General features: G+C 41.2%; 1 protein-coding gene across 7 annotated transcripts in view; it reads left to right on the top strand.

Moving 5' to 3' along the window:
• Nucleotides 1-24385, top strand: part of CAMK2D (calcium/calmodulin dependent protein kinase II delta) — a 124488-nt gene that overhangs the window by 49305 nt on the left and 50798 nt on the right. For all 7 annotated transcript variants that reach the window (XM_082282533.1, XM_082282528.1, XM_082282532.1 and 4 more), the window contains exon 5: nt 21902-21956. In XM_082282533.1, the coding sequence (XP_082138659.1) occupies nt 21902-21956 (55 nt within the window). The remainder of the gene's footprint in view (nt 1-21901; nt 21957-24385) is intronic.

Genomic DNA, 24385 nt, shown 5'->3' with positions numbered 1-24385 from the left:
GTGCTATTTTATCCCACCAAAGGTTTTGCATTGCAAAGTGGTGAGAAATAAGGGAACGTTGTCCTCCTTTTGGGGAGGTGTTGCAGCCCTTCTGCAGCTGTGGTTACACATATGGTGTAGTCAGACTCCAGAGTCATTCACCTGGGCCTTGCTGGAACCAGAATGTATTTGTGAGCTTCCACAAGCCAGGCAAGACGAACAAAAGACAATAGTGAACTGGTGCAGGGGAAGGGCTGAAATGCACAGAACTCAGTTGAAACAAAAGTCTAAATTGGTTCTATGTGGTCACAAATCTTCACCTTGTTGAGTGGCTTGGAGCAGTGTAGGATGGAGTTCAGCTCCTCTGTGGCAGACCAGCTGTTCCACATGCACAGTTTGTATCTGTGATGTTTGGCTTGGAGTGCAAACAGGCAATGACAGCCTTGGTGACAGGCAGGTAGGGCTCTGCAAATCTGCACGAACTGTGTGCATCACCACCTGCACCGAGGTGCACAGTTCATGGGATAATGGACAAAGTGTTCCGCTCCTGTTTCAGAAAAGCTGCCGTGTTCTACATCTGTCTGAGAGAAGATTTTCATGACCTGCAATTAACATGCCCAGGTTTGGCAGCAGGCATTGTATTCTGTCCTATTCCTTCTCCTGCAGCCATGCCCTCAGGCAGCTAAATGATGACCCTAAAATCATTCCAAGTGCTGCTAGCAGCCCACTGGAGCTCTTACGCCTGGGTCACTACCATATCCCCCTTTAAACTGTTACCTCTGGTGAATAATGGAGCTGCATCACACCAGGAAGCACTGAGAGTGAAAAAGGAAGTGTGCCAGAGGAAGGCAGCTCAGCTCTGACAATGAGTATGTTTAAGTTAGGAAAAATAAGAAAAAAATGATAACTGTTTTTTCCAGTGTGATTTCTGTAGGATAGCAGAGATCTAGTTTAATTGATTGGGTGGTTTCTCAAAGATGACATGCATAGTTTTCTTCACTTTCCTCCCATGTAGCTTTTTTTTTAGTTACTCGTCTTTTTAAATTACATATTCATTGCAGAGCGACAGATTTCTGAAATTAGACTTCACTAATCCTTTCTCTGGTAGTTCAGGCCTATTCTTTATTCTTCCTAGTTAGCTTGATTAAATGTCCCTTCAAAAAGTGACTTAGTGTGAAGGTGTCAGTTCCAGGGTAACTTTTTTACTAAAGTAATACACATATAATAATAGTACTCCTTTTTTATGGTGTTGTATGATCTCTTCTATTAATTACCTTCCAAGTCTTAGCCTGTACCAGATACTCCAGGGTGAAAACCCCTCTTTAGTTACCTTTTTCATACTTTTCTCCAGTCAGAATAAAGCAGCACAGCTGTGGTGAGTCACATTTTTTGATTTTAGCCTGTGAGTAAACACATTGTATTTTTCAAATGAGCAAGATTTATTTCTTTAGAGAAAAAGTTAAAAAAATAATCTTAACACCGGAAATATTTTCCAATTATCTTTGCTGTGAAAATAGAGAATTTTCAAAAACTTTTGCAGATCACTGGTTTTGTGTTTCCAAGTTAGGCATCCAATTAGTACCTAACCAGAAAAATACTTAGTATTTAGTTATTTCATGAGGATAAGAAAGATTTCAGGACTAAACTTCTTAACAATCAACATACCTGTATTTTAGCTTCCCAATGATGCCGTATTTCTATCTAGTTCATATCTGATTGGATGGCGGGTCTATTTAATGAGTGCCATAATGCAGTTAGGAAATCTTAGGATGACATTTGACAAAAGCTTTCCACTGTAGTCTGTAGTCATAGGTCCTAAACTTCAGAAGTTCCTCTGGTATTGGCAGACGAATCTTAAAACTGGATGTGAGTAAAGCAGAATTTTTTCTTTCAGAAAGATAAAACTTTGAAATGTGGAAAGTAAGGAGACACATACGAAAATATTTTCACTTCAGTTCCTGATTTGAATCTCCCAGAGTAATCACTGCAAACAATAAAACCTGAGGAAACGAACATATTTTCTGCTGGCTTTCTGGAAATATTTATGAAATCAGATTATTATTTAATGAATCAAGGTATTTACCAAATATTCACAAAGAAAGTATTTAAATATGTTTGGAGAGAGACTAATTCTTCTTAGGCATTTCTACTGAAGGAGTGATTCTGAACTAGGAAAGATACCAAGTTCTGAATTCACGTATGAAAAATTAAATCACTGATTATTCCCACCAGACAAGTGTTGGAAGGGAAGCTAAGAGGTCTTCCTTCCACTTAGCCAAGAATGTGTATCAGCCTTAAAAGGGGAGACAGTTTTTTGGCAATGGAAGAGTGAGGATAACTTAGGGGTATGATGTTCTCTGACTTATAGTGTGGATTCTTTTTTTAAGCTTTATACTCAGAACTGTCTATTCCTCAAGACGTATTTATTCCTGCTATTCAGAACCATGTACAGGCAGTTATTGTTGGGAAACTAAATATTGTTGAAGAAAGGCCAAATGTTAAGTGATTCTGTTTCTGTGCAGTCCTTACTGTTCATGGTCATAGCCAAGAAGTGTCATGAAAATCTTCCTTGAAATTGGTTTCACTTCTTCTACGAGCAGGGCTCCAGTACCTCTCTGAAAGCTGAACTTTGCTGTGCAGACACCGCTTTGCATAGAACTAATTCAGTTCATTTTCCAGCATCGCTTTCTTTTATTCATCCTTTTAATAAATCTATGGTTTCTTCTATGTCCAGCCTTCTAGTTATGATGCCTAGTGAATGGTGTAGAAAAAAAAAGGAAAGTGGATTACAAACAGTATTTTCTGTTCTCCTTTTTCAAATCTCTGTTTCCCAGTTAAGTAATATATATGTGAAAGTTTGTTTAAAACCCACAGAATTTCCTCATCCTTTTCTATTAGAGCTGGTGATGGGGTCAGTGGCTCTGACCCAGGAAGAGGTGACCGGTCCGGGGAGATGGTCTCGAAAGGAATCGCCTTCCCAAGGCCCGGTGTCTTCCCTCAGCTGCTGGCAGGAGGGCCCTTGCAGAGACTGTCAGCTCTTTAGTGATATCAGCTCGTGATTCCAGCTCAGCTCTGCAGGGCAGCCTCCAGGCCAAGCCAGACCAGAGAGAGAGAGAGATGAGAGGCTCGTGTGGCTGGTTCCGCACAAAGGGAGCTTTATTGCTGGTCCGTACTCCGGTGAAGGGGAAAGCCAGGGACGAGAGCTCCCTTCCACAGGGGCAGAGGCCTTAGCTTTTATAGGGATACAGGGGATCTGCACAGGGTCTCCTAAAGGATTGTGGGTCTGTCTTTTCTCACCATGACCAAAGAAGTGGTTGCCTTTCCAGGGAGTCCTGCTGGGCGATTATGAAATCTCTTATCTCAGCAGAGATCCCTCCAGGGCAGGGGGTGGGCATACCCAACAACTTCCATTTACAGTTACTCCTCACCAATATCATTGTTGAGATTTCTGCCTCTTGTTACCTTAGTTGTTTGTATCATTGTAGTAGAAAGCGAGCCCTGCTGAATTTTGTTCGGGAATTAAAATGAGGCAAAAGCCATTAGCTGAACTTCCAGGCCTTGAGAAGAAACTTTGAGAGGCCTCAGAATCCTTTCTTCCCAGTCAGTCTTCGCAATTTTGGTATTTTCTCTTCTTCCAGCTTTGCTTGAGTAATCTGGCCTCTGCTACACTGCGGTAGGAAAATTCTAGGCAAACACAGCTCATGTTCCTGTGGTAACAGAGCTCCTGGGCTGCAGGATTTTGTGCACTAGGGAGATTTGCAGAATTGCTGTGTTTCTCATGTTCTTACCATGGTGACATGGCTGTACATCAGTGCATATAGGGTTGATTTTTTACAGAGAGTTTAAAATGGATGGAAATGTAGGTTAAGCCTTGCTGTTCGGAGAACCTAGTGCTTTTTCTTTGTGAGATTGCACATCAAGTTACATTAAAAGCTTACTTCCTTTGCTGAGCAAATACCTGTGGAGGATTTGTCATCTTGGGTAACTATTACTTTTCCAGCAGTTCCATGTGTACTAATGCTCCAAATTTTTTAATTTAGAAATTTGGAAAAAAATTGGTGAGGAAAGTAACCATCTCTTCACCAAGAAATCCAGTGTCATTTTCCTGGTTTCTCTCGTTTATCTTCTTTTGGTGAATTTTTGATTTCTTGGTCCTCTTTTAACTTTAGGTAAAGTTGATTTTTAGCACTCTGATTTCTAGTCTTGCAATTCATATAATTTCGGTGGTGTAACACTGTTGCACCATCTTGTTACGAGTTTTGGCATTGATTTACAGCTGCTTTGCTAATTTTGGTTTATGAGATCCCAAATAATGATAAAATCTGCATTATCCTGATGATGCAAGCTCCAGCCCAGTCTAGAAAATTGCTGATTCAAACCTGGTAAAACCATGGAGTTTTTTTTTCCAAGTGGAGTTTGCTCTGGCAGGGTTTGTGCTGAGTCTGGGTAATATTTTCCTAATGGGAGTTAGACTGTTGAGATGTCTCTGTAACTACTGGAGGGCTTCTGCTGGCTTTGCATTCCCATTTCCTTACAGCCCATCATTGCCTGCCTCTGCCACCTCCTCCCTTGGCCTTACGTTACAGTGTCTAAGCTATGGCAGGCAGGCTGGGTCCATTAGCCAGCAACATCAGGCTCGAGTCTGATCAGTCTTCATCCCTTCCCCAAAGGCAGCAGCAGATTTTACTGACATGTGGCAGCCCTTCAGGTGATAAATGAAGTTCTTTTGGCATGAGGCCAGGCTGTCCCTGAGTGGCTCTGTAAGTCAGGGTACTTAGAGGTAAATAGGACTGCCAGGCAGAGATGGGGCTGGGTCACCTCCGATAGGCCTGAGCCTGTTCCTGTGGATCTGCTTGTCTGGCCTCAGCGGGGCTGGAGCTATGGCATTGCCACAATTGTGCTCTGAGAGCAGGAAGGTCTCTCCTCCACAAAGAGCTGGAGCTGCACCAGCAGGTGGAAACATGGGGCAGTGTCTTTCCAAGGCAGGCTGCCATTGCAGCAGGCCAAGAGGCAGCCTAGATGCAGAACAGGCTGGGACACAGGGGAAAAAGACAAATCCCTAATCTGCTTTCATGAGTGTGTTGGTGTCTGTTTGGAGTCTGCTCATTTCCATGCTTTGAGCTGGGAACTTGTCATCAATGGCTGAGGAAATTGATAGCCCCCAAACTTGGCACTGCTCCTCACCACACTCTGTGGTTGTGTCCAGCTTACTTACTCCTTTTACCACAAGGAAAGGAGGAAAAGCCTGCATTTGGGGGTTACTCTGCCTCCCCACCATAACACAAAACATGAGCATCGAAGTCGTTAAATTCTTCATGTGGGGGAAAATAAGAAACTGCATATTGCCTTATCCTTTTTGAAAAGAGGGCAATTAAAGATATGTGGGGGGTTTGTGTCCTTTATGCACGACAATATGTCCTTTATGATTATATTTGCCAAGTATGTGCATGGCACTTCATGGAGTCCCAAGAATCTCAAGAGAAACACTGTTAATATACAGAAAATATGGATGCAGTAACTCTCTTCTGAATTTCATTTGTCTTAGTGTGGCACGGTTGTGAGTAGCTGAGCTGGTATTAGTTAAGTTACTCTATAAACCAAACACAGGGTGAAAATCAGGCCTGTTCAGGTCAAGTGGATGTAGTTCTTAAGCACAATATTTTTTCTGAGGTTCATTTAAGGTTTCACTCTTTACATCAAAAATATATAGTTCTTTCCTGATGCAGTGAAAATCAAACCAATTCCCAGCTACATAAATTGGTCCTCGGGGATATATTAACTATAGCTATGCAAATAAATAAATAAATAGAGCTCTTAATATAAAGCTCTAGTTTATGTGGGACTGATGCATTAGAGAACCTCACTTCCTTTAATTATTTTTATTGCTTAGATGAGCTGATCACTTCAACAATTTTAAAACTCATCCATTGTGTTGAGTTAATTAAATTTGCAATTTCCCTGATGAATAAGGTGAACCATAGTCCTTGAGACAATTAAAATAAAACATCAAGAAACCAAATAAACGGGTGTTACAACATGATTTCATACTTAATGTAAAAGCCAATTTAATGAGTATTATAAAATAACAGATTAAATGTTTAAAGTCAGCCGTGGCTACAGCAAGTAGCTGACTAGTGAAGTGCAACAACAGGATATAGAAGCTGGTTTTGCAGTTGCTATTTGTGAAATTAAATGTACTGGAACGCAACTGAACCAGGCAAGAGCACACAGGGGGGCATAGTGGGGTTTGTTGCAGCTGGGTTTTCTGCAGGCTTTCTCCTTCTCAGCAGTTTTTGTTACTGCTTTGCATCTGATTCCTTTTAGTTGGTGAAGTTCTTGTGAATGTATGTTGGTGTTTAAGAGGAAAAGCCTGAAGGTTTTCACTGCTGTTCTTGTAAGGATTTGGTGTGGAAGGGCTTTCTGTAGAGCTGTTGGTGGCCTTGAAGTGAGTGGAGTATCAAAATCCCCCAACAGTTAAAAGACTTTAAGTTGTTTAGTGCTAATCAATGTGTCAGTGCTTTTCAACATGAGCCATATGAAGCATCAGATAATGTGGTCTGAGTGTGCCAGCAGAGAAGGGGGAAGGCAGCTTTATTGGGTGTTAGAGCTTTTGTCCATTTTGCTTGCAGCAGAATCCTTTCATTCTGCTAAAAGTGGCATTGCATCTTTAAGTTTCGCTCTTCAGGGTTACTGTGGAGCATAAAAATGTCTTTGAGTGCAGACAATGACACCACTCTTTGCCATGCTACATTAATTCTCTTTCCTTTTAATGGAGCACAAGGTTATTTTAGCTCAAGTGAAGCATTGCTGGCTGTAATATCCCTGATAACTGTAGCAGCATCCATAATAGACCGAGGAAATGAGGTTTCACTAAGATTTGCCACCAAGTTTGTAATTTTTTGCCTCAGAAAGTATATGCCTAATTTGCACCAAAATAGGTAATGATTCAGTATAAATCAAGTGTGAACCAGGTCTTGAAGCATTTTCCATCCCTGCTTTATAGCTGTGTTTGTATGTTTCCTTAAATGCATGAAAATTCTTTCATTGTGTATCCAGAGTCTCTTAAACATTTTTTCTGTATGTGAAGTCCACTCCACTTTTGCAGCAAGTCATTTGAAATGTAAAATAGAGTAACCCACAGAAGCGGGAAGTGGAATTTAAACACCTCTCTTGAGGATCCTGCTGTTGGGGGTGAGGGCTCGGATGGCTGCCACACTTCCCACTTGTATTTTCATCTCTTGTTCTGCTTTACTTTCTATATGTGTTTCCTGGAGTGAAGAGTTTCATAATTGGCTTCATTGCTGACTTCGAGAGCCATGGAAATAAGCTCAACTGAAATGAATTGCTCTCTCTCTGCACACACAAGATGGATCTTTGGGAACTCACATTTTTTTGTTGTTTGGAAGCTTTGTTTATTATGAATCTGCAACCACATGTTATGCATACGGATAGACATCATGACTCCCAGCTAAACCACAAATATGTAATTTTCCTCTGGACCCTTTCCTCCAAAAACAGAGATCTCTAGTACTTCAGCTAAACTAAGCTTTTTCTTTCAGTAAAGCTAGCACAGACATTTTTAGAGTATTTTTAGGGGATATTGTAAGTTCCGTTCCCTTTGCTTTTACGGTGTTGCTGATGGTCTAATAGGTGAATTTTGTACTGGTTCTTGGATTGATACCCAAATATTGGAAATCTTTACTTGATCTGGGGGCAAGGAAAAACCAACCCCCAGCTGAAAAAAGGTTGCAGTGTATTGGATGGTGTGGATGGGTGTCACTGGACAGCATTAGAGCAGCTCCTGCAGGGGTGGTAAAACTGTTATCATGCATTTTCCATGATAATCCTGCCCCAGCCTTGACATTTGTGCCTCTGGGCTGGCCACACTCTGTGGGGCACTTTTGTCTTGGTCTGTTCCCTTTCCCAAGAGAAAATAAGGAGTTATCATCCATGCAGCATTTGTCTCCCAGGCAGCCTGAATCTGCCCATTTGGAGTGTTTGTCATCCTAATGCATGGTGGGTGAGCTGTCACCCAGGATGTCACCCTGTCACCCTGCTTCTGGAAAAGGTCCCTCCAAGGAGAATGTGTTGGGCTGTCTGTGCCACCTGAGAGCTGCATCCCACCTTAACCCTCCCATTTTCCTGTGGCAAGCAGAAAAGGATCTATTCAGACATGGGGGCAGAGAGAAGGAAAGAGATGAGCAAACCCTGGGCACGTGAGCTGGGAGCAGTAAGAGGCAAAAGGAAGGTCTCCTGACTTTGGACTGTGGATTATGTTTTGACTTTGCGACCATAAATCAGGAGTGGTGCTTTGGGAGCTCACTGTGGAGCTTTGGAATGTGTTTGCTCCTTTTCCAGAGGCAATACCAAGCTAGGAAGCTCATTAGGAGGGACAATCTGTGGGGCTACTCCCATCTGCACAGACATCTTGCTTTACTTACATACCCAGCCCCTGCAAAAAAGTACCACGGATCATGGAACCATGTGGGTTGGAAGGGATCTCTGGAAGTTATCCAGTCCCAACTCCGTGCTCAGGGTAGAATTAGGTTACTCAGAGCCCATCCTGCTGCATTTGGAGTCTCTCCAGGGAGGGAGATTGCATAGCCACTCCAGGCACCACTCCAGTGTTTGACCACCTTCCTATGCATAGAAATTAAATAAATAAATAAATAAATGTGCCTCTGTGCCTAGCTGGGATTTTCCAGACTCCAGCATGTGTCTGTGGCCTCTTGTCTTGCCACTTGCACCCTGGAGAAGACTCATTTCAGTCTTTCCTGCTGATCAGAAAACCAGGTACTGGAAGGAAAAGTGGATATTCCCAAATACAGCTGCATCCCTGTTTGGATGTTTTTGTTCTTTTCTTAAAATTCCATTTGCTTTCAGTTTTAAATATTGTGATATGAATTCCTAAAGAAAGTGTAATTCGACTAAAAACTGTATAAATGGGGACAGACTCTTTGGAATGCAGGATTTCCGTAGTTGCAAGGTGTGGATTTGGAAGTGCATTTTATAGGCTAAACTTGTCTGTGCCATTCACATACAGAAATCCCTTTTCTGCTGGCATTTTGCATTTCATATGCATCTTCTGCATCTTTACTAATGGAATGCCCTTTCAGTAACAGATATTATGGTATCTTAGACATTATATATTGGAAACAGCACGTGGGAAATCAGGACTTGGGCTGCCTGCTTGGCTCAGGATGTCCATAGCTCTGCTGAGATGTCACCCTTTCCTGTGCATGGTGGGGGTGTGAGAGGCTGTTCCCAGCCAGGCTCATCATCCCCTGGTGCCTGAGGGCCAGAGGACAGCACCAATGAGTTCCAGGCTGACAGACATCCTCCTAACCACCCCTGGCTTGTAGCAAGTGTTTCAAGTGTCCTTCAGGATTTTGCTTGTTCCTTCAAACTTTTGCCTTTAAAAAGTCACACATTCCCTTTTCATCCTGATTTTGTTGCTGTGCTGTTGGGAGTATCTGTCAAAGCCATGGCATTCCAAAGGATGCAAGCTGGTCTGCTCCTCAGCTTTCCACTGCCATGCTGCATCCTGGCATGGAGTGAATGCTCTGACCCTGCAAATACCACCAACCCCCATCACTGGCAGTGGATAAATAGTTCATAATTGCTCAGTTCAGGCTGGGCTTTTTCAGACTTCGGCACTGAAGATTTTCCTGCTCCTAAAAAACTGCTGATCCAGGCATTTTTTTCAGTTGAGAGGGATTTAATGATACCTCTTTCCTCCTAGTCACCTTCCAAATTTGGAAGTTCTTTTTATAGTGGCTTCAGCAGAGTGTTAGTATTCTCATGGACTGCCCATGGGAATGTGCTTCTAATTTTAGTTTGTCCTCTACATGTCTGTCTCCTTTAAATGCATCCAGCTCCTCATTCCAGCCACACTGGGCCAAGCATGATACTCTGCTCCTCATACTTGTGCATTGAAGATGTTCTGGTATTGCATTGTAATCAAATCCACAGCTCCTGCCCTTGTGCTGCACAGCAGTGAGTAGCACTCGTGTCTCAGCAATTGTACCACCCAAGCAGTGCTGTTTAATTAACAGAGTTGGTGTGCATTTATTTACTGGGGGACCTTGAGTGTTATTTATTTGTGTTTCAGCAATTTATGCTTGGTCTGATGTCGATGGTGCTAGTGCTGGGATGGTGTTGAATTTGACTGTGCAGTCTTGCTGGGAAGGACTTGGTTGATGATCTATAACCATAATTGCAGCTGACTGGCTTGCAGCTATCTTCTGTAGCATATACGGATTTTGGGAGTTACTGGATGTGCTAAATGAGAGGAATATTTAGAAAGAGATTTCAACTGCAGCTAGTAGTCTCAGTTTGTGAATACAGACTGGCTTCAGCTCTCTCCTGCAGCCTTTCCTTCCAAGTTTATGTGGGTTGTCACTGAGCTAATTACAATCTTACAAATGGTCCCAGGGGACAGGACAAGCTCTCTAATTTTCATTTATTGTGAGACTGTGATTAGAAGACAATGGCAGTTTCTCATCATAAGCCTCAAGTTTGTCATCTATTAAGTCAATATGCATTCCCTGGTTTTTGTAAAACAAACACTTGGAATCATTTGGGATCATCATTCACTTGTGAGCTTGCATGTTGGGAAAATGACAGTAATTTATAGTTGTCTTCAGCTGTGGTAGCATGACTTACTGTGATAGTTAATTGATAGAGGGGGAAGGCACATTCGCTCCAAAAATAATACAGATGGTTTTGAGCCGAGCCCAGTGGATAGAGATGGAGTGGGATCATTATGGGAACACTCTGTCTGGGCATAGTACTTTGAGTTGCTCAGTCTTACGCTCTGTTAACTTACTGAGAGCTCCTACTTCTTAGATGTTGTCCTGGGTAATTGTAGAAGCATTTGGTTCTCCAGGTTACAGCGAGGTTTTGTTCACTGGATTTGATGGATGGGTGTCGGCAGCGCCACACAGATGAAAACAGGAGACCAGTTACCTAACCTGACTTTTTTCTTCTTTGAGACTTTTCAGACAGTGCTTTTTCACCTTTGCTGTGAGTATAAGAAACAGACTCAGTCCCTACTTTTCCCCTGTTGCTCCCATAAAGAAATTGGGAGGGGACAAACTGCAGTGGTACGGATGGAGCTGGTCTCTGGGATGCTCCTATTGCTCCCATTCAGGATATTCAGGATTCATGGTTGTTAAAGAGGGCACCAAGGACAGAGGTGTCATTATAATTATGCTTTAGGTTGGTCGCATCCATTTTAGGTCTTCTTCTCAAAGCTGGTAACAGAAAATTTGGGGATCTGATCCTATGAAATTGGCTTTAGCCTTCTTTGCTTGCATAGATATAAAAAACCCCTATCAGATAAAGGAAGGGAGAAGCTGAATTTACAGTGGTACTGTATAACATGAGAAAGTAATAGTTAATTCCATAAAATACAGAATTTTCCATGAAGTTGACTTTATTGTCCTGGAACTAATTTTTTGCTGGAGCAGGTCCATGGCCTGCCAATGCTGCCATCGCTTCAGAATAAACCATTTTTTGGTCTCCAAGGGCTACTGTATATTAGAGTAATACAGAGCATAATCAAGAAGTGATTTGCAGAAGATGTAGACTCAGTCTGCTTCAAGAGAAGACTTGGTGTCTTAGCACTTCTTTTTGGTTTAATTTAGGTTTTTAATTTGGAAAAACATCCAGCATTTAAATGCCATATTCTGATACTTAGTATTGCCATCACAGGTGCCTGGAGTCTTAGTCCCTGGAGTAGAGAATAAGTGATTTGATTGTCCTGTTACCAAATGAAGTAGAGTCATTAAAAGGTGGTACCTACTGTGATTAAGTGAATTGGTGGTTGTACCTCATTTAGTTGTGTGTGGGTCTTCAGAAAATGAGCTTAAATCTGTCTGATGTTTATAACCACATCACTAAGGGGTGTGACTACATTTATACTCTAATTTATAGGGTTTCAACTTCTTATAGAAAAGATGATACAATGCATGATCCTCAGTGCAAATCTGGAATATTCGAAGGTCCCACTGATTCCAGTTCTCATCAATGATTAAGTGAGGGACTGGCAGTAGGAGTTACTTTTGATGTAGCACTTCCAGCACGGTGGTAATTAATGTTACACTTAACCATGTGGGAAGTGGAATGTTAGGCCTGTCTGCATATAAAAGCTCCCCTTACTTAATGAAAAGCTAATTTATTTTAAAACTGAGGTAGCTGTTTCTTTGTGGCCACCTACTGCTCTGTAAACTGGGAAATTGGTTCTGTTTGAATTAGCTGACGCTTTGTTTTAAACTGAATTAAGAGAGCATAAACTTTGGTTTTATGCCGCCATAATAACATAAGCTAGAGCATTTTTCTCTTGTAGACAAAGGTCTTAACAAACAGTATTTGTAATGCTCACTCCACAGTCTACAAGAAATAAGGGTAAATAAGATTCCTTTGTATATTCTTTTGTCATCTTCCCACAGGGAGGGTTGGCAAGAATTCCCAGAGTCAACTTTATTTGAAAATGAAGTTTCCATTTTAAATGTTATTTATTCCAGCTTGAGGTAAAATGAACTTTATAATGTTATAGTTATTTGTTGTTTACAAGGTCTTAAATATAGTTTTTGTGAAAAACCAAAGCACAGTAGCAGCTTTTTCTGAACTGCTGTATTTTCAGGAGCTCAGCGCAACAGTAATGATAATTTTGACATGTAGATACGTATATGTTGAAAAACTACATCCAGCCTATTTTATGCAGTGTCTAACATATATTTAAGGGCAGAGCCTACAAGAGGGGGTTTTTCCCTCTGGTTCACATTCCACAGTTGGCACTGGGATGGCACTTGGAGTTGGATGAGGCAAATCCAGTGCACTTGTGTTTTCTGTCCCCCACCACAGTAATGTTTTAACAGTGAAATTTGCTGGTTTGGTTTTTTCTCCAAATGCATGTTCTTGTTTGGAAACTCTTGCAGGAAGTGGAAAGTTTAGCCTCATGGAAATATGGTTTGGGTTCTTTGTTGTAGCTGAAATGAAATGTGATGGGATTCCTTGATCATGAGTGTCAGGAATTTGTTTCTGCAGGGATAAGTAGAGTCTTTTATTTACTTTACAATGCCTCTTTGCAGAGCAGGTCTGTGTCTAGGATGAATAATGTGATAAAAGCACATCTCTGTGTGCTTGATTATTACTTACCTGGGAAGCTGCTGTGGCGGATTCTTTACAGGCTCATTGGCCTGCAGGTCCTTGTGAGCTGTTTTATGCAGAAATCAGGGCAGAGACACTTTTATGGAGACAGTGGGTCACACTGGAGTTGTGTGTGTGTTCTTCCCAACAGATGCAGTCCATATGGAAAGGACTTCTGCAAATGTTTACATGTGTTTATTTGTAGGAGTGTATTTGTTAAGGCTTTTTGTTCTGGTCAGGTTCTTAGAGTGGTTAAATGCCTTGGAACAGCCAAGTGGAATTTTGTCTGTGGCCATTTGCATCACAGCTGGGGGATATGAAATCCTTCATAACTGCATTCCGTTAAATAGCAAATGGCCAGCTTGCTCTGTGGCATCACATGATCATTGTTTAAATTCCTTTTGAAGGTAGTTTGTTAAAAACATCTTTTTTTGCCATAATTTATTGATCATATTCCATCAAAGTGACCAGGACACTCTTCTAAATAGGTTCTAGAAAAAATTTCTGTTTCAGTTATTTTCTTCATAATATATCTGCTTTACAACAGAAAATTCCTGTTTAGTCATAGATTTGAAAGTACTTCCTTTTAAAAATGAATGTATGTATTTTAAATCAGTACTGGGTTTGGGGTTGGATTTATTTTATTCTTTTCATTTTTTAGACTGGAGGATTTAGCCTAGTGTAGTGGTTTGGTCCAAAATACTCATTACTGTTTATCTTCTGTGAGATAAGAATTAGGAGAAATGCAAAGCAAGCACCAAACTTGAAAGAATATAAAGAAGTTTATTAACAGACCTAAAAGAAGGGGAAAAAAAAAAATTATACCACCTTCAGAACTCTCCTCCTCCCCCCACCTTCCTTCCTTCTCCCACTGACAATGTGAAAAGACAACCCTTAAGATGTTCAGTCTGTTTACCACTGCAATAATAATCTTGTTCAGTCCATTTAGAAAGAGAAGTCTCTTCTTGCTCATGCTATGAAAACAGTATCACAACGAGACAGCCGCCCACTTCCAAATATCGTTCAGTCCATTTAGGAAGAGGAGTCTCTCTGCCTGCATGTGAGTCCCTTCCCCCGACTTGCAGCTTGTTCAAGGTCACACACAGATAGCAATTGGTTTTCCCACGTTCGAGGGTCCACTCTTGAAGTTTTTGGGGTACAATTTTAAGGTTGAGCCGTTCAGAAACAAAAACAGAGGCCCTTCTCCTTCCCTGGGAGCAAAGGGTCTTCCTCATCTTCATCGTTAAGACTATCTCTGGGAGCATCTCTAGGAACTGAGGTTTTCTCCTTTCCCATTTGGAGCAAAAGTCCTCATCTGTTCCATCTCTCCCTGTCCAAACTTCTCATGAAATTACAGCTGCGTCAGCATCTGCCTATCTCAGTGCAGGTGCTTTTGCTTACGAGTTGAACACTCCAGCCCCCATATCTTCATGGAATTACAACGGGATACTCTGATACATCATAGCTTCACAACAGAATTTCAGCTTAAAGCATCTCCTCTCTCTCTCCTCCCTCAGGTTTTCAGCTCTTCACAGCAGTAAAAGGGTTAATCTCACCTCGGCCTTGCAGCCTTGCAGCTGGAATGTTGAATGTTTCTTATCGCAGTGGAGAGGGGGGAGAGCCGAGCCGCTCCAGCTGCCCACGGCAAGGCAGTGGGGGGGGTTCCACGGCTGGAACAGGTCCATGGCTCCAGGATGGCCGTGGCCCGGCCCGGCCTGGCCCAAGCAGGGCCTGGCCAGGCCCACTGGCCCCCACACGGGGCCTGCAGCCACCTGTGCCAGCGGCAGAAACGAGAGAGAGCTTGGAGGGGGAGTTTGCCTATTCTTAAATGTGGATCACAGAGGTGTTCACAACTTTAAGTGGCTTAGAGAATTGTCCATATTCAAACTGGCCAGCTGATAGGTTCTATCAGGTCCCAGAGGAAACTGTAAGCACCCCTTAGCAAGGACATCCCTTCCGGGACTATGCTTGCTAACCTATGACACCTAGGTTTTCTGGAGGTAATTGTTACTGAATGAAGGTGCCTTAAATACAGTGGTAATTGCTTTGCAAACATTGTCTAAGGCTGCTTGGGGCATACCTGGCTCCTATGTGAGAGGTTTCTTTTCTGTGGTTCCTCTTGAGTCATGCCACAGGGTTGCAATTTTCTGCTTTCCTTTTTGTTTAAAATATTTAAAGTAGAGTGACTTTGTTTTCATAAGCTAAAGCTTTTAAATACCTTGAGGCTTGGTCCTCATGAAAGGGGAGCATTTAAAAAATAAACGTACATGCTTCTCTGGGTGGCCATTATATAAATTGCTTATATGTCTGTCTTTAATGTATTTTAAGAGAGGAGAGCCAAGAAGGAAGGCTGTGTCCTACCCAATGATTACAGTTCCCCAGTAGCAAATTTTGTGGACGTGTAGGCCCTACATAGTATTTATATAAATCTGTTCCCAGGGTTTTTTAGCATTGTGAGTATTAAAGGGGATAAAGTCTAATTTCAATAATTGGGCAGTTGCATTCCCTCCATTAAAGTACACTGTGTGGTTTCCTGAGCCTGTTAATTTTAATTGATGTAACATCTTTGTGTTACAGCCTGTCCTTTTATTACTAACACTCCATGAAATTCTTGTGTCTTTATTCCTCTTCTTACATGTTCTGATGAATGCTAAAATAATTAAAAAATGTTAGTGCTTAAAGCATCAACACTGGAAGCTGAGACATCAGTTTGCTCGTAGCAAAAATTTGTGTCAGACTTGGTTTTGATCCATGCAGTTATCCTCATAAGGCTTAATCTGATGACATTTGCAAGGCTTTTTGTTGCTTTGTGAAAAATCTTGTTAAACTTACAAAATCAGGCCTTCAGCTGCAAAGAGGAATTGACTCACCCTGAAACACAAGATTTCCAGTAAATGACATGGTTGTATTTTAAATGAAGACATGAAGGTACAGGTGTACATTTTAGTCCCCTGTTCTTTTTCACAACAACTCCATACAATTTTGCTGTTTTCATACATGAATAATTAAAGGTGTGTAGCTCCAGCTGTTCCTTTTGACTCCATGGATATAGGATATAATTCAGCAGAGCTGCTCTGGGCACGTGTGCACACATAAATGCACACACACCTGTGTTATGGTGTGCTGAAAAGCAATTAAAGCCTGTGGGATAAAAAGATAAGTGTCAGTCATCACAACTGCTCTCCCTGGAGACTACCAGCACAGAATTATGTATTTGGAATACCTCTTGGGTTTGTGTTCTTTTTCTAATTAGTTCATTTTATTTGGAATATTTTATTTTTAAAGCCTGTTGGTCTTCATCCAGCAGGAATGAAGCAAGAGTCTCTCCATGACAAAAGAGCTGGTAATTTGAGGCCCTCTACTTTGACATCAGTACCTGGAGTCACTCAGTCTTGCTGCAAAATGTGATCTTTTATCTACTTTGACAAGTAATTTTTCATTTTCTCTGCAGCAAGCATCTTTTGCCAACGTTAACACTTCGGTAGAGTGACCTCTCCACATGCAGTAGACTGGCATTTAATCAGAATACAGATGTTTATTGTGTGAGGGCCTTGATGGGGGAGGGTTTTGCTCACAAATGAATAGTTTTGGAATAGGCAGCATTTTGTTCATAGTACTCGACACTTGCTGTTGCGATGCCTTGGGGAAAAAGGCAGTAGTTCCAAATACTAAAGTCTCTAATTATTTTTCCCATCATTTATCATGCCAGTTTTTGTGATGCAGATGAATAGGGGTTTTTTTCTCAAGTTTTTGGCCCTAAAAACCCATGAATTGTAATAAAAAAGTTACCTTTTGAATGAATTTGGGAGCTATATTGTTTTGATTCACTGTTGCTGAATACAGGTAACCTGTTAATAGTGTACACAGCACTGCTGACTTGCATAAAGTCATTTAATGACTGTAAGTATTGCATTTTACTGCTGGTGCGTTTGACAGCGTGGGGGAGGATTATTTTCTTAGATATGCAAAGCATTACTCTGTGTTTAATGTTCAAAAATCAGCTGCCCTGGAGCATTGCTACAGTACTGATCTTACCAGATTAGCCTCTAAATATTTCAGATTCTTAGGTAACAGCTCTTAATATCTGCCAGGTTCTCTCTATTGTACCTGATGAGCTTTATTATAGAGGGCCCCAGGCTTCCATGGTCTCAGCAGAGCAGTGTTGTTTGAGAGGAAAAGTGAGTGTAAGGAGCAGTGAGGACAGCACAGACTCCATTTTCATGCTAAGTTCCCTGCCTGGGAGCTATAGCTGTGAGTCTTACCCACCACTGATTTAAGGGCTTTGGTGGCTCAGCAGAGATTATTGATACCCTTTATACGAGACATTCAAAAGAGGATGTAGGGACACGAGGGAGCACTGAGGTGCCGAGAATGATGCTGCAGTGAGGACGTTTTGTTTGAAGGGAGCAGATCAGTGCCAACAGCAGCACTCCTGAGCAGGGGGTCACAAAGTTTGCATGCTCAGTTCTGCTCCCTCATGCAGTTTTATTGTGTTTACCATGGGATCCCATCATATTTCCCTTGGGATCTAGGTTAAAAGCTGTAGGATGAATGCTGACTTTGGTCTCAGTTCTTGGCACTGGTACAATGGTGCCTGCACTGGTGTCCACATGAGTTTCTGGTAAAGTTCGAGCAGTAGCTTTGTTTTCTGTCCCTTGTCACTTTGGTTTATGCAGTAGAACAGGAAAGGTGGCAAAGGGTGACTTTGCAGGAAGATGTGGGTCCTGACAGTGCTAAGCCACAGCAGATCTTCCACTTCTCAGCCAAGCCGTTCTGCTGAGCACAGGCCTTTCTTTGTCAGAGACAGGACAGCAGAAAGTGCTTATAGACAGGTGTTTGGATAGAAAATTGAGTGGATCAAATATGAGTAAAAACGTACCAGATTATGGCTTTTCAGTGACAGAGGTTTTTTTCCGATTTTTATTTTGCCTTTTTATTTTCAAATGCAGCAATTTATCCCATACCTACTGGCAGGCAGGTACCAATTCATAGAACACCCAAAGTTAAATAAAGCCATTCCATGAAGTTCCTTTCATTAAGTAATTAAGTTCATTTTTTAAAGGGTGTGGGGGTTTTGGTTTGAGGTGTTTGTTTATTTGTTTGTTTCAATAAGAGTGGTCTATGTAAGGTCTGCATGAATACTCTAATACACTTCCGGAAGTGAACGTGGAGAGAAAGCACCTTTTTCCCTATTGCAGGGAAGCAGAAACTTGAAGAAGTAATTTGCATATTTCAGCAAATATTACATAAGCTTTTGTGACTTTCAAACCCATTTTAAACCTCTACTATGGATGAATGAGCCCTTTAACTTCCTAGTGGTGCACTAATTTGAGACATCAAACTTCACAGAGTTACAGGATCAGTGCTTTTGGGGGTCCACAGATGTTAATCTTTAGTACCAAAGGGAAAATGAATGCCTTTACCATTGGCTGTTAATCCCTTTCTATGCTCTGTTAATAAACACAATGAATGGCATTGCATGGAAAAAGTTTACCCCGAGGACCATCACTCTGGCAGTTTGACACCTGGGTGCACATCTGTGCAGCTGCTGTGCTGACCATGCACCATAACTTCGGTGTGAAGTTCAGTCTTCTCCAGTAATTTGTCTTTGTAACATGAACTAATTTGGATACCAAATTGAGCTAAGTGATCACTTGAGCAGTTTCACACAAGTATTTTAGGCAATAGGTTTAGATGTGGTTAAATACCTTTATCATGGAGAATTTCCCTCTGTCTGCTGTTTGACTTGACTTCTTGCCTGGAAAAATTTGATTTTCAGTGGAAGTACGTGAAATACTATTATTTTCTTTTTTTTTTTTTTTTTTCTTTAAAGGCAGAAATTCAGAAAGCTATTTGGCCATTATATCAAGCTGTTTTCCATGGGATAGGCACAAAATAGTGCAGTTCAGCACAAAAAGTCACATAAAGGAGATCATTTTACTTTTCAGTCAGATTGGAGCTGGCCCACACTAATGGCTAAATGAAAGCTAATCAAGCTAATAGGAGTTCTCCCTAAAATTATTATAAGGATATTTCCAGTGTGATGATTGGAAAGTATTTCAGATGAAAGAGAGTGCTGAAGCCAAAACAGGGGTATTCCTGATGTTTTGTGGGCTTACAGTATTTCTCCAAAAGGAAGAGCTGTAAGCTCCCTGGATTCCTGTCAGGCATTCCAAGTGGTTTACTTAGGAGCAACAACTTTGTTGTCTGAGGTTGTTAAGCACCTTCTCTGGAACCCAGTGGAGGAGAGTGACCACAGGGCTACAACAGGCAGGAGGAAATGGAGTTACCCAGTTTCCTTTCTGCCCTCTCATGTGTTGTTTGATAACAGCACTGATGAAATATCTGCACTTAATAATGATTTGGTCTAACTGAAATCCTTTCAGAAAAGATAAATGCAACTGTTACTACTGCTGAATGCTTTGTGACTCTGGAGAAATAGGAGTGGCAGTGTGAGCTTCTGATGGGAGTTCTTATATTGGAAAACTAATGTTTGTAATTGTTCCTTTTGGTTTGTCCTGCCAGACTCCTGGTGTGTGTGAAGAACTGTATCTGTCTGCAGTGACTGCACAAATACTTCTTGTAGTGCGTCCCCTCTAAAACTTAGTGAGTGTCTTCTCAAACTGTCATCCCAGCATCCCTTGTCTTTCCCATGGCAGGCTGAGTGCAGGCAGAATGTCTGGGCCATGCTGGATTAGCATTTGTGCTGTCGTGCACCCTTTGCTCTGCACTCACGCTTGTCTGCACCAGAGATTCTTCTCCTCTGCCCTCACTTATTTGGCATGTTCACTTCAGAGGGATAACCATGTGCCTGGATTGACCAAAGACACCAACATAAGCACTTGCCAAAAGGCAGCTCTCATCTTCCCTGGCTGCCTCAGCCTGTTTCCCTTTCAGGAACAATCAGGGGCATATGATCCTGATTCAGAGAAGGATTTGTTCCATCTTGCTTCTGTGATTCCTTTCCTTTGGGAGGAAAGGAAAAGAAAGAATGTGATCCTTGAAGAAGATACCCTTGAAGATGTGTCAGACTTGAGTTTGGCTAGCAAGGAATTCGGCTCCTCAGGCTGAGCAAAACATTGCCCATCATCTCAAGTAACAGCCGCTTTCTAGTCCTAAGGGACAGATCTGTTGTTCTGCAGGCACTTGGAACCAAGTCCTGTTCTAGAGAAGGAAGTGACAAAGCAAGGGCACCTCCTGCTTCAGGGGGCACCGAAGCACAAGAAACCCCTTCCCATCCTGGCCTGCTTGGTAACATGGATATGACAGAGGAGAATGCTGCTCTGAATTGAGAAAGTGCTCACAGAAAGCCACGCTTTGACTTCTTACTAGCCTATTTCATGAACAGAACCTTTCTATCAAAAGGTATCATTTGCTGTGTATTAAGGGTTAAAGAGTTTTTAACTTTTTTGTAAATGTATATCCAAAGCAGACCAGCTGCAGGTTTAGGGCAGTGTTTCATCTGACATACCCAAGGGTCTGTACTAACTCCTATTTCATGAGTAGTATCTTTGATGCTGCAATACAAAGGAATGTGCCCAACAGCCAGATGTTTTAGGAGGTCTCTGTCCTCAGCTAGAAGTGTGAGGATACTCTTCTAAGCTGGTACGTGGTGTCTCATCTCACATTTGGTTTGCTTCAAAAACAAGACGTTTGGCGGTATTGGAATCTCAGCTCAAAGAATCCAACCAGACAGAAAGTTGATTTGGGGATGTTTGGGGTTTTTTTGGGAGGGTGGGGGGTGGTGTTGGCTGGCGCTTCATAAAAACATGGACTAATCTGGAATACAGAACCAGCCAAAACCACAAACTCTGATTTAGACCTGCTTGGCTCTTCTGAATCATCACGAGCTCTGCACACTGAGTCAGCCAAGAGCTGGTTTTCTCTTTAGTATTGTGTAAACACAAGATGTTTCTCTGGGCTAAATATTATTAAGTTGAAAAGTCATGTTTATTTGTCATGTATAAAAAATGATTAATACGTAAAGTTACCATCTGGGGAGATCTGAAAATTCTTTTCTTTTACACTTTCTTCATCAGCTCAACTTTGAACACAGATCCCTTTTAGGGTACCCTGATTTTTTCATTTGCGTCTATAAGTGAAATTATTTGGATCAAACTACTGACAAAGCTTCCTGTATTACCTTTGGAAATTGCAATTTCATTTAAAGTAATAATTTAGGATAATTATTTTCATTTAAGGAAAACCGCAGGACTTAATTCATAGTTGTACCATGATGTGGTGTGAATTCTTAAAATTCAAAGGGAAGATTCTGCAGCTGACTAGCACATTTTCAGGGAAAACTTTAGATCTGGACACAGAGGGGTACATAAACATGGCATGGGGGCTTAAATAGGATGCTTTACACTGGCCAGGAGATGTATGTCTTTGCAACTCTTCATGGTACATGTGAGAAGTTGTTAACAAGCCCTGGAAGGTTGTTACTCTGCTGAAATTTGTGACTAATTGTGGGGGAATTTTCCTCATCTTGCTTTGTTCACAACTTCTAAGATGTAATATTGCTGAGAAGAAAGTTGTATAAAAAAAAAATTGCATGCTTATTAGGAAAATAAGAGTTATGGAAAAGGCAAATTCTGATGGTAGGGCATTTAAAGCAAAAGCCCCAAACCCCACAGCTGAGAACACACAGAGATGCAATACCAGCTCTGCAGTAGAATTATAACCACCCCCTTCTCCCCCAAACCAACAACAGCCATCAAAGACGTTAAAAAGGTGACTGGTGTTTATGTTTTCTTCCCCCTTTCCATAGTGCGGCTCCATGACAGCATATCAGAAGAAGGATTCCATTACTTAGTCTTTGACTTGTAAGTATTTGTTTTGCATATGTCTGGCATGTTGGGGATGTGGTGTTCAAACTTGGAGATGCAAGTGCAAGCTCACAAGATAAATGCATGGTTGTGGTGTGATGAGCTGGACAAATAGATGGAGAAAGCTGGAGGGACAGGAATGCATTTGGTCATTTGCATGTGCAAGAACTCATTTGTAAGTGTCACTGTAAGGAGTCTATATTAAAAACTATTAAAAATCCACCTGTGAAGTGGATTTTAATATAAAGTGTAGGTATGTAAGTAAAAGTTGCGTGATACCTGCCAAAAGTAAGCAAAGATAGACTCAGAAAAAAGTATTTACTTCAAGCCAGTTGTCTAAACGAAAGATTAAAAAAAGCATGTGGAACACTACTTTGGCTGCAGAAAATCTCCACTGCTGCATTAAAAAGGTAAGCCTGAGTGTAGAGAGGCAAAGATTCTTTCAGTATTTTATTCCCAATTGGTATTTTACTGCTCCATAATGTTTCATTTTGACACCATTCAGAATGTGAAGTTCCCAGCATACAGAAAGGAAGTTTCCTACTGATGTCCTATTTTGTTTCAGGAATTAAGATCCCACGAGTTGTTCATTGTAGTGACTGTGCCTGTATGGAGCTTGTTTTTCCAGATAAGGCTGTTCAGTGGAAGCAGGGATGGTGACAGCATGAACTGTGTGTCTTAGGCTCTTAAAAAGAGAAACTGATTTCCTCATTCTTCCTGGAATGGGCAAACTTTTCCACTCACTTGAAAAGTTACTGCTTATGGTTTTGGATATGGACAAACCTGAATGTTAGGAATTGTATTGCAAAACTTGAGTTACTTAAGTAAAATTATCTCTTTAAACAGTAAAGTTTTCCAGGGCAGTTTATGGTTTAACAGACAACACACCCACCCACCTACCTGAAGAGCTTTCTTGGGCTCCCCGTGGTTTTGCTGGTTAGAATGAGAATACATTATTTCCCCAGAAATGTAAAATAGCTCATTTCTAAGCATACAAACAGAAGTATTTGCACTCAGCATGGCTAAGTTAGAACCTGGATCTTCCACAAGCAATTGTGTGCTTTCATGTTCAGGTTACATTCTGGTTTATTTTCTGACTTAACTTTTTTTAAAGAAATCTATAAAGACTTCTTCAACACTAGATTTCAGACTAGAAATACACAAATATTAAATAGTCTGTCTGCAGTGAAGGCATTTGGGATTCAGGACTCAAATCCTAACTGGGCTCCACAGAAGCTTGTATGTGATTTGTGTCTATCCCAGGTAAGTGCAGTGACTGTTGGCTTGGAAATGGCTCCAGGGCACCACTCACATATTTGTTCTCTGACATGCACTGGGGTTTGTTTTGCCTTTTTTTTCCTTAAGGGCTACGGAGGAAATCTTTCTATGTGGAATTGGAAAAAGCTTCTTAATCCAGAACTTTTGTAAGAAGTGCATGCAGAATTCTTAGTTCTAGGGACAATATCCCTTTTAAAAACCAGTGGCTATTTATTTTTTTTTGTTGTACTGCTGTACTGTGAGAAACTGGGGCCTACTATAATTGCAGTTAGTCCATGTCTGCCTTAAATTTAATATATAAAGCCAGACTTATCTCAGAGGGTTATGATTGTGATGTGAACTAGAACATTTGAACAGTTTCAAAGTTGTAGATAACAGTATCTAGATCTCGATAGTAAAAGGAGCAAATAGAAGCTTGTGTTCTGCAATAAAACATTAATGCCTAACCCAAAGATACTGCCTTGGCCAAAAACTGGATTCCACAGGAAGTGTTCTGCATTGGCTGGAACTTCCTCTGTTCCCTGACAGTCCCATTCAGGACAAACAACAGCCTCAAACATTTATATAAAGCTTTTATGTTTTGAATATGTGGTTTGAGGGCTTTGTAAAAATTACTTATTTTGCAAAAAATAAACTGTCTAAATGGCAGAGGCAGTCACTTTGCTGACTGATCGTTGTCTTTGGAGAAGCAACAGGTTGCATTCTTGAGGAACTTTTGCCAAATTACTGAGAATGCCTGTTCACAGTTAATTTTTCACATTCAGATTAAGAAATCATTGCTTTAATGCTCACTAATATTATTTATTAGTGAAACTTCACCTTTTATTGCAGTTAAAAACATGTGGTTACTGCCCTGTTGACAAGTATATAAAAGAGCTGCCACGATAAAAAGGTACCGTATGCACTTCTTGAACACGGAGGCCAAGAACCTGCTTTTCTTTATTTAGTTTTTATTCAGCAGGAGCCTGACTGTGGTGTAACACTGTCACTCCACCCACACATGCCATCATGTCATTTTCTTAATGATTTCTTTCAGACTGTGTGGGATTTGGTACGACTGTTTCTTCAGAAATTTCTTTCAGACTGCATCCCACGTAAGAGAGTGAAGGGGAAGACTGCCCTTTCTGTGGATAGAAAAGAATAATCAT

The sequence above is a fragment of the Coloeus monedula genome (assembly GCF_965178545.1).
Source record: "Coloeus monedula genome assembly, chromosome: 5".
NCBI lineage: Eukaryota > Metazoa > Chordata > Aves > Passeriformes > Corvidae > Coloeus > Coloeus monedula.
The sequence above is the reverse complement of the archived record's forward strand: the minus strand, read 5'-3'. Positions and strand labels throughout refer to the sequence as shown.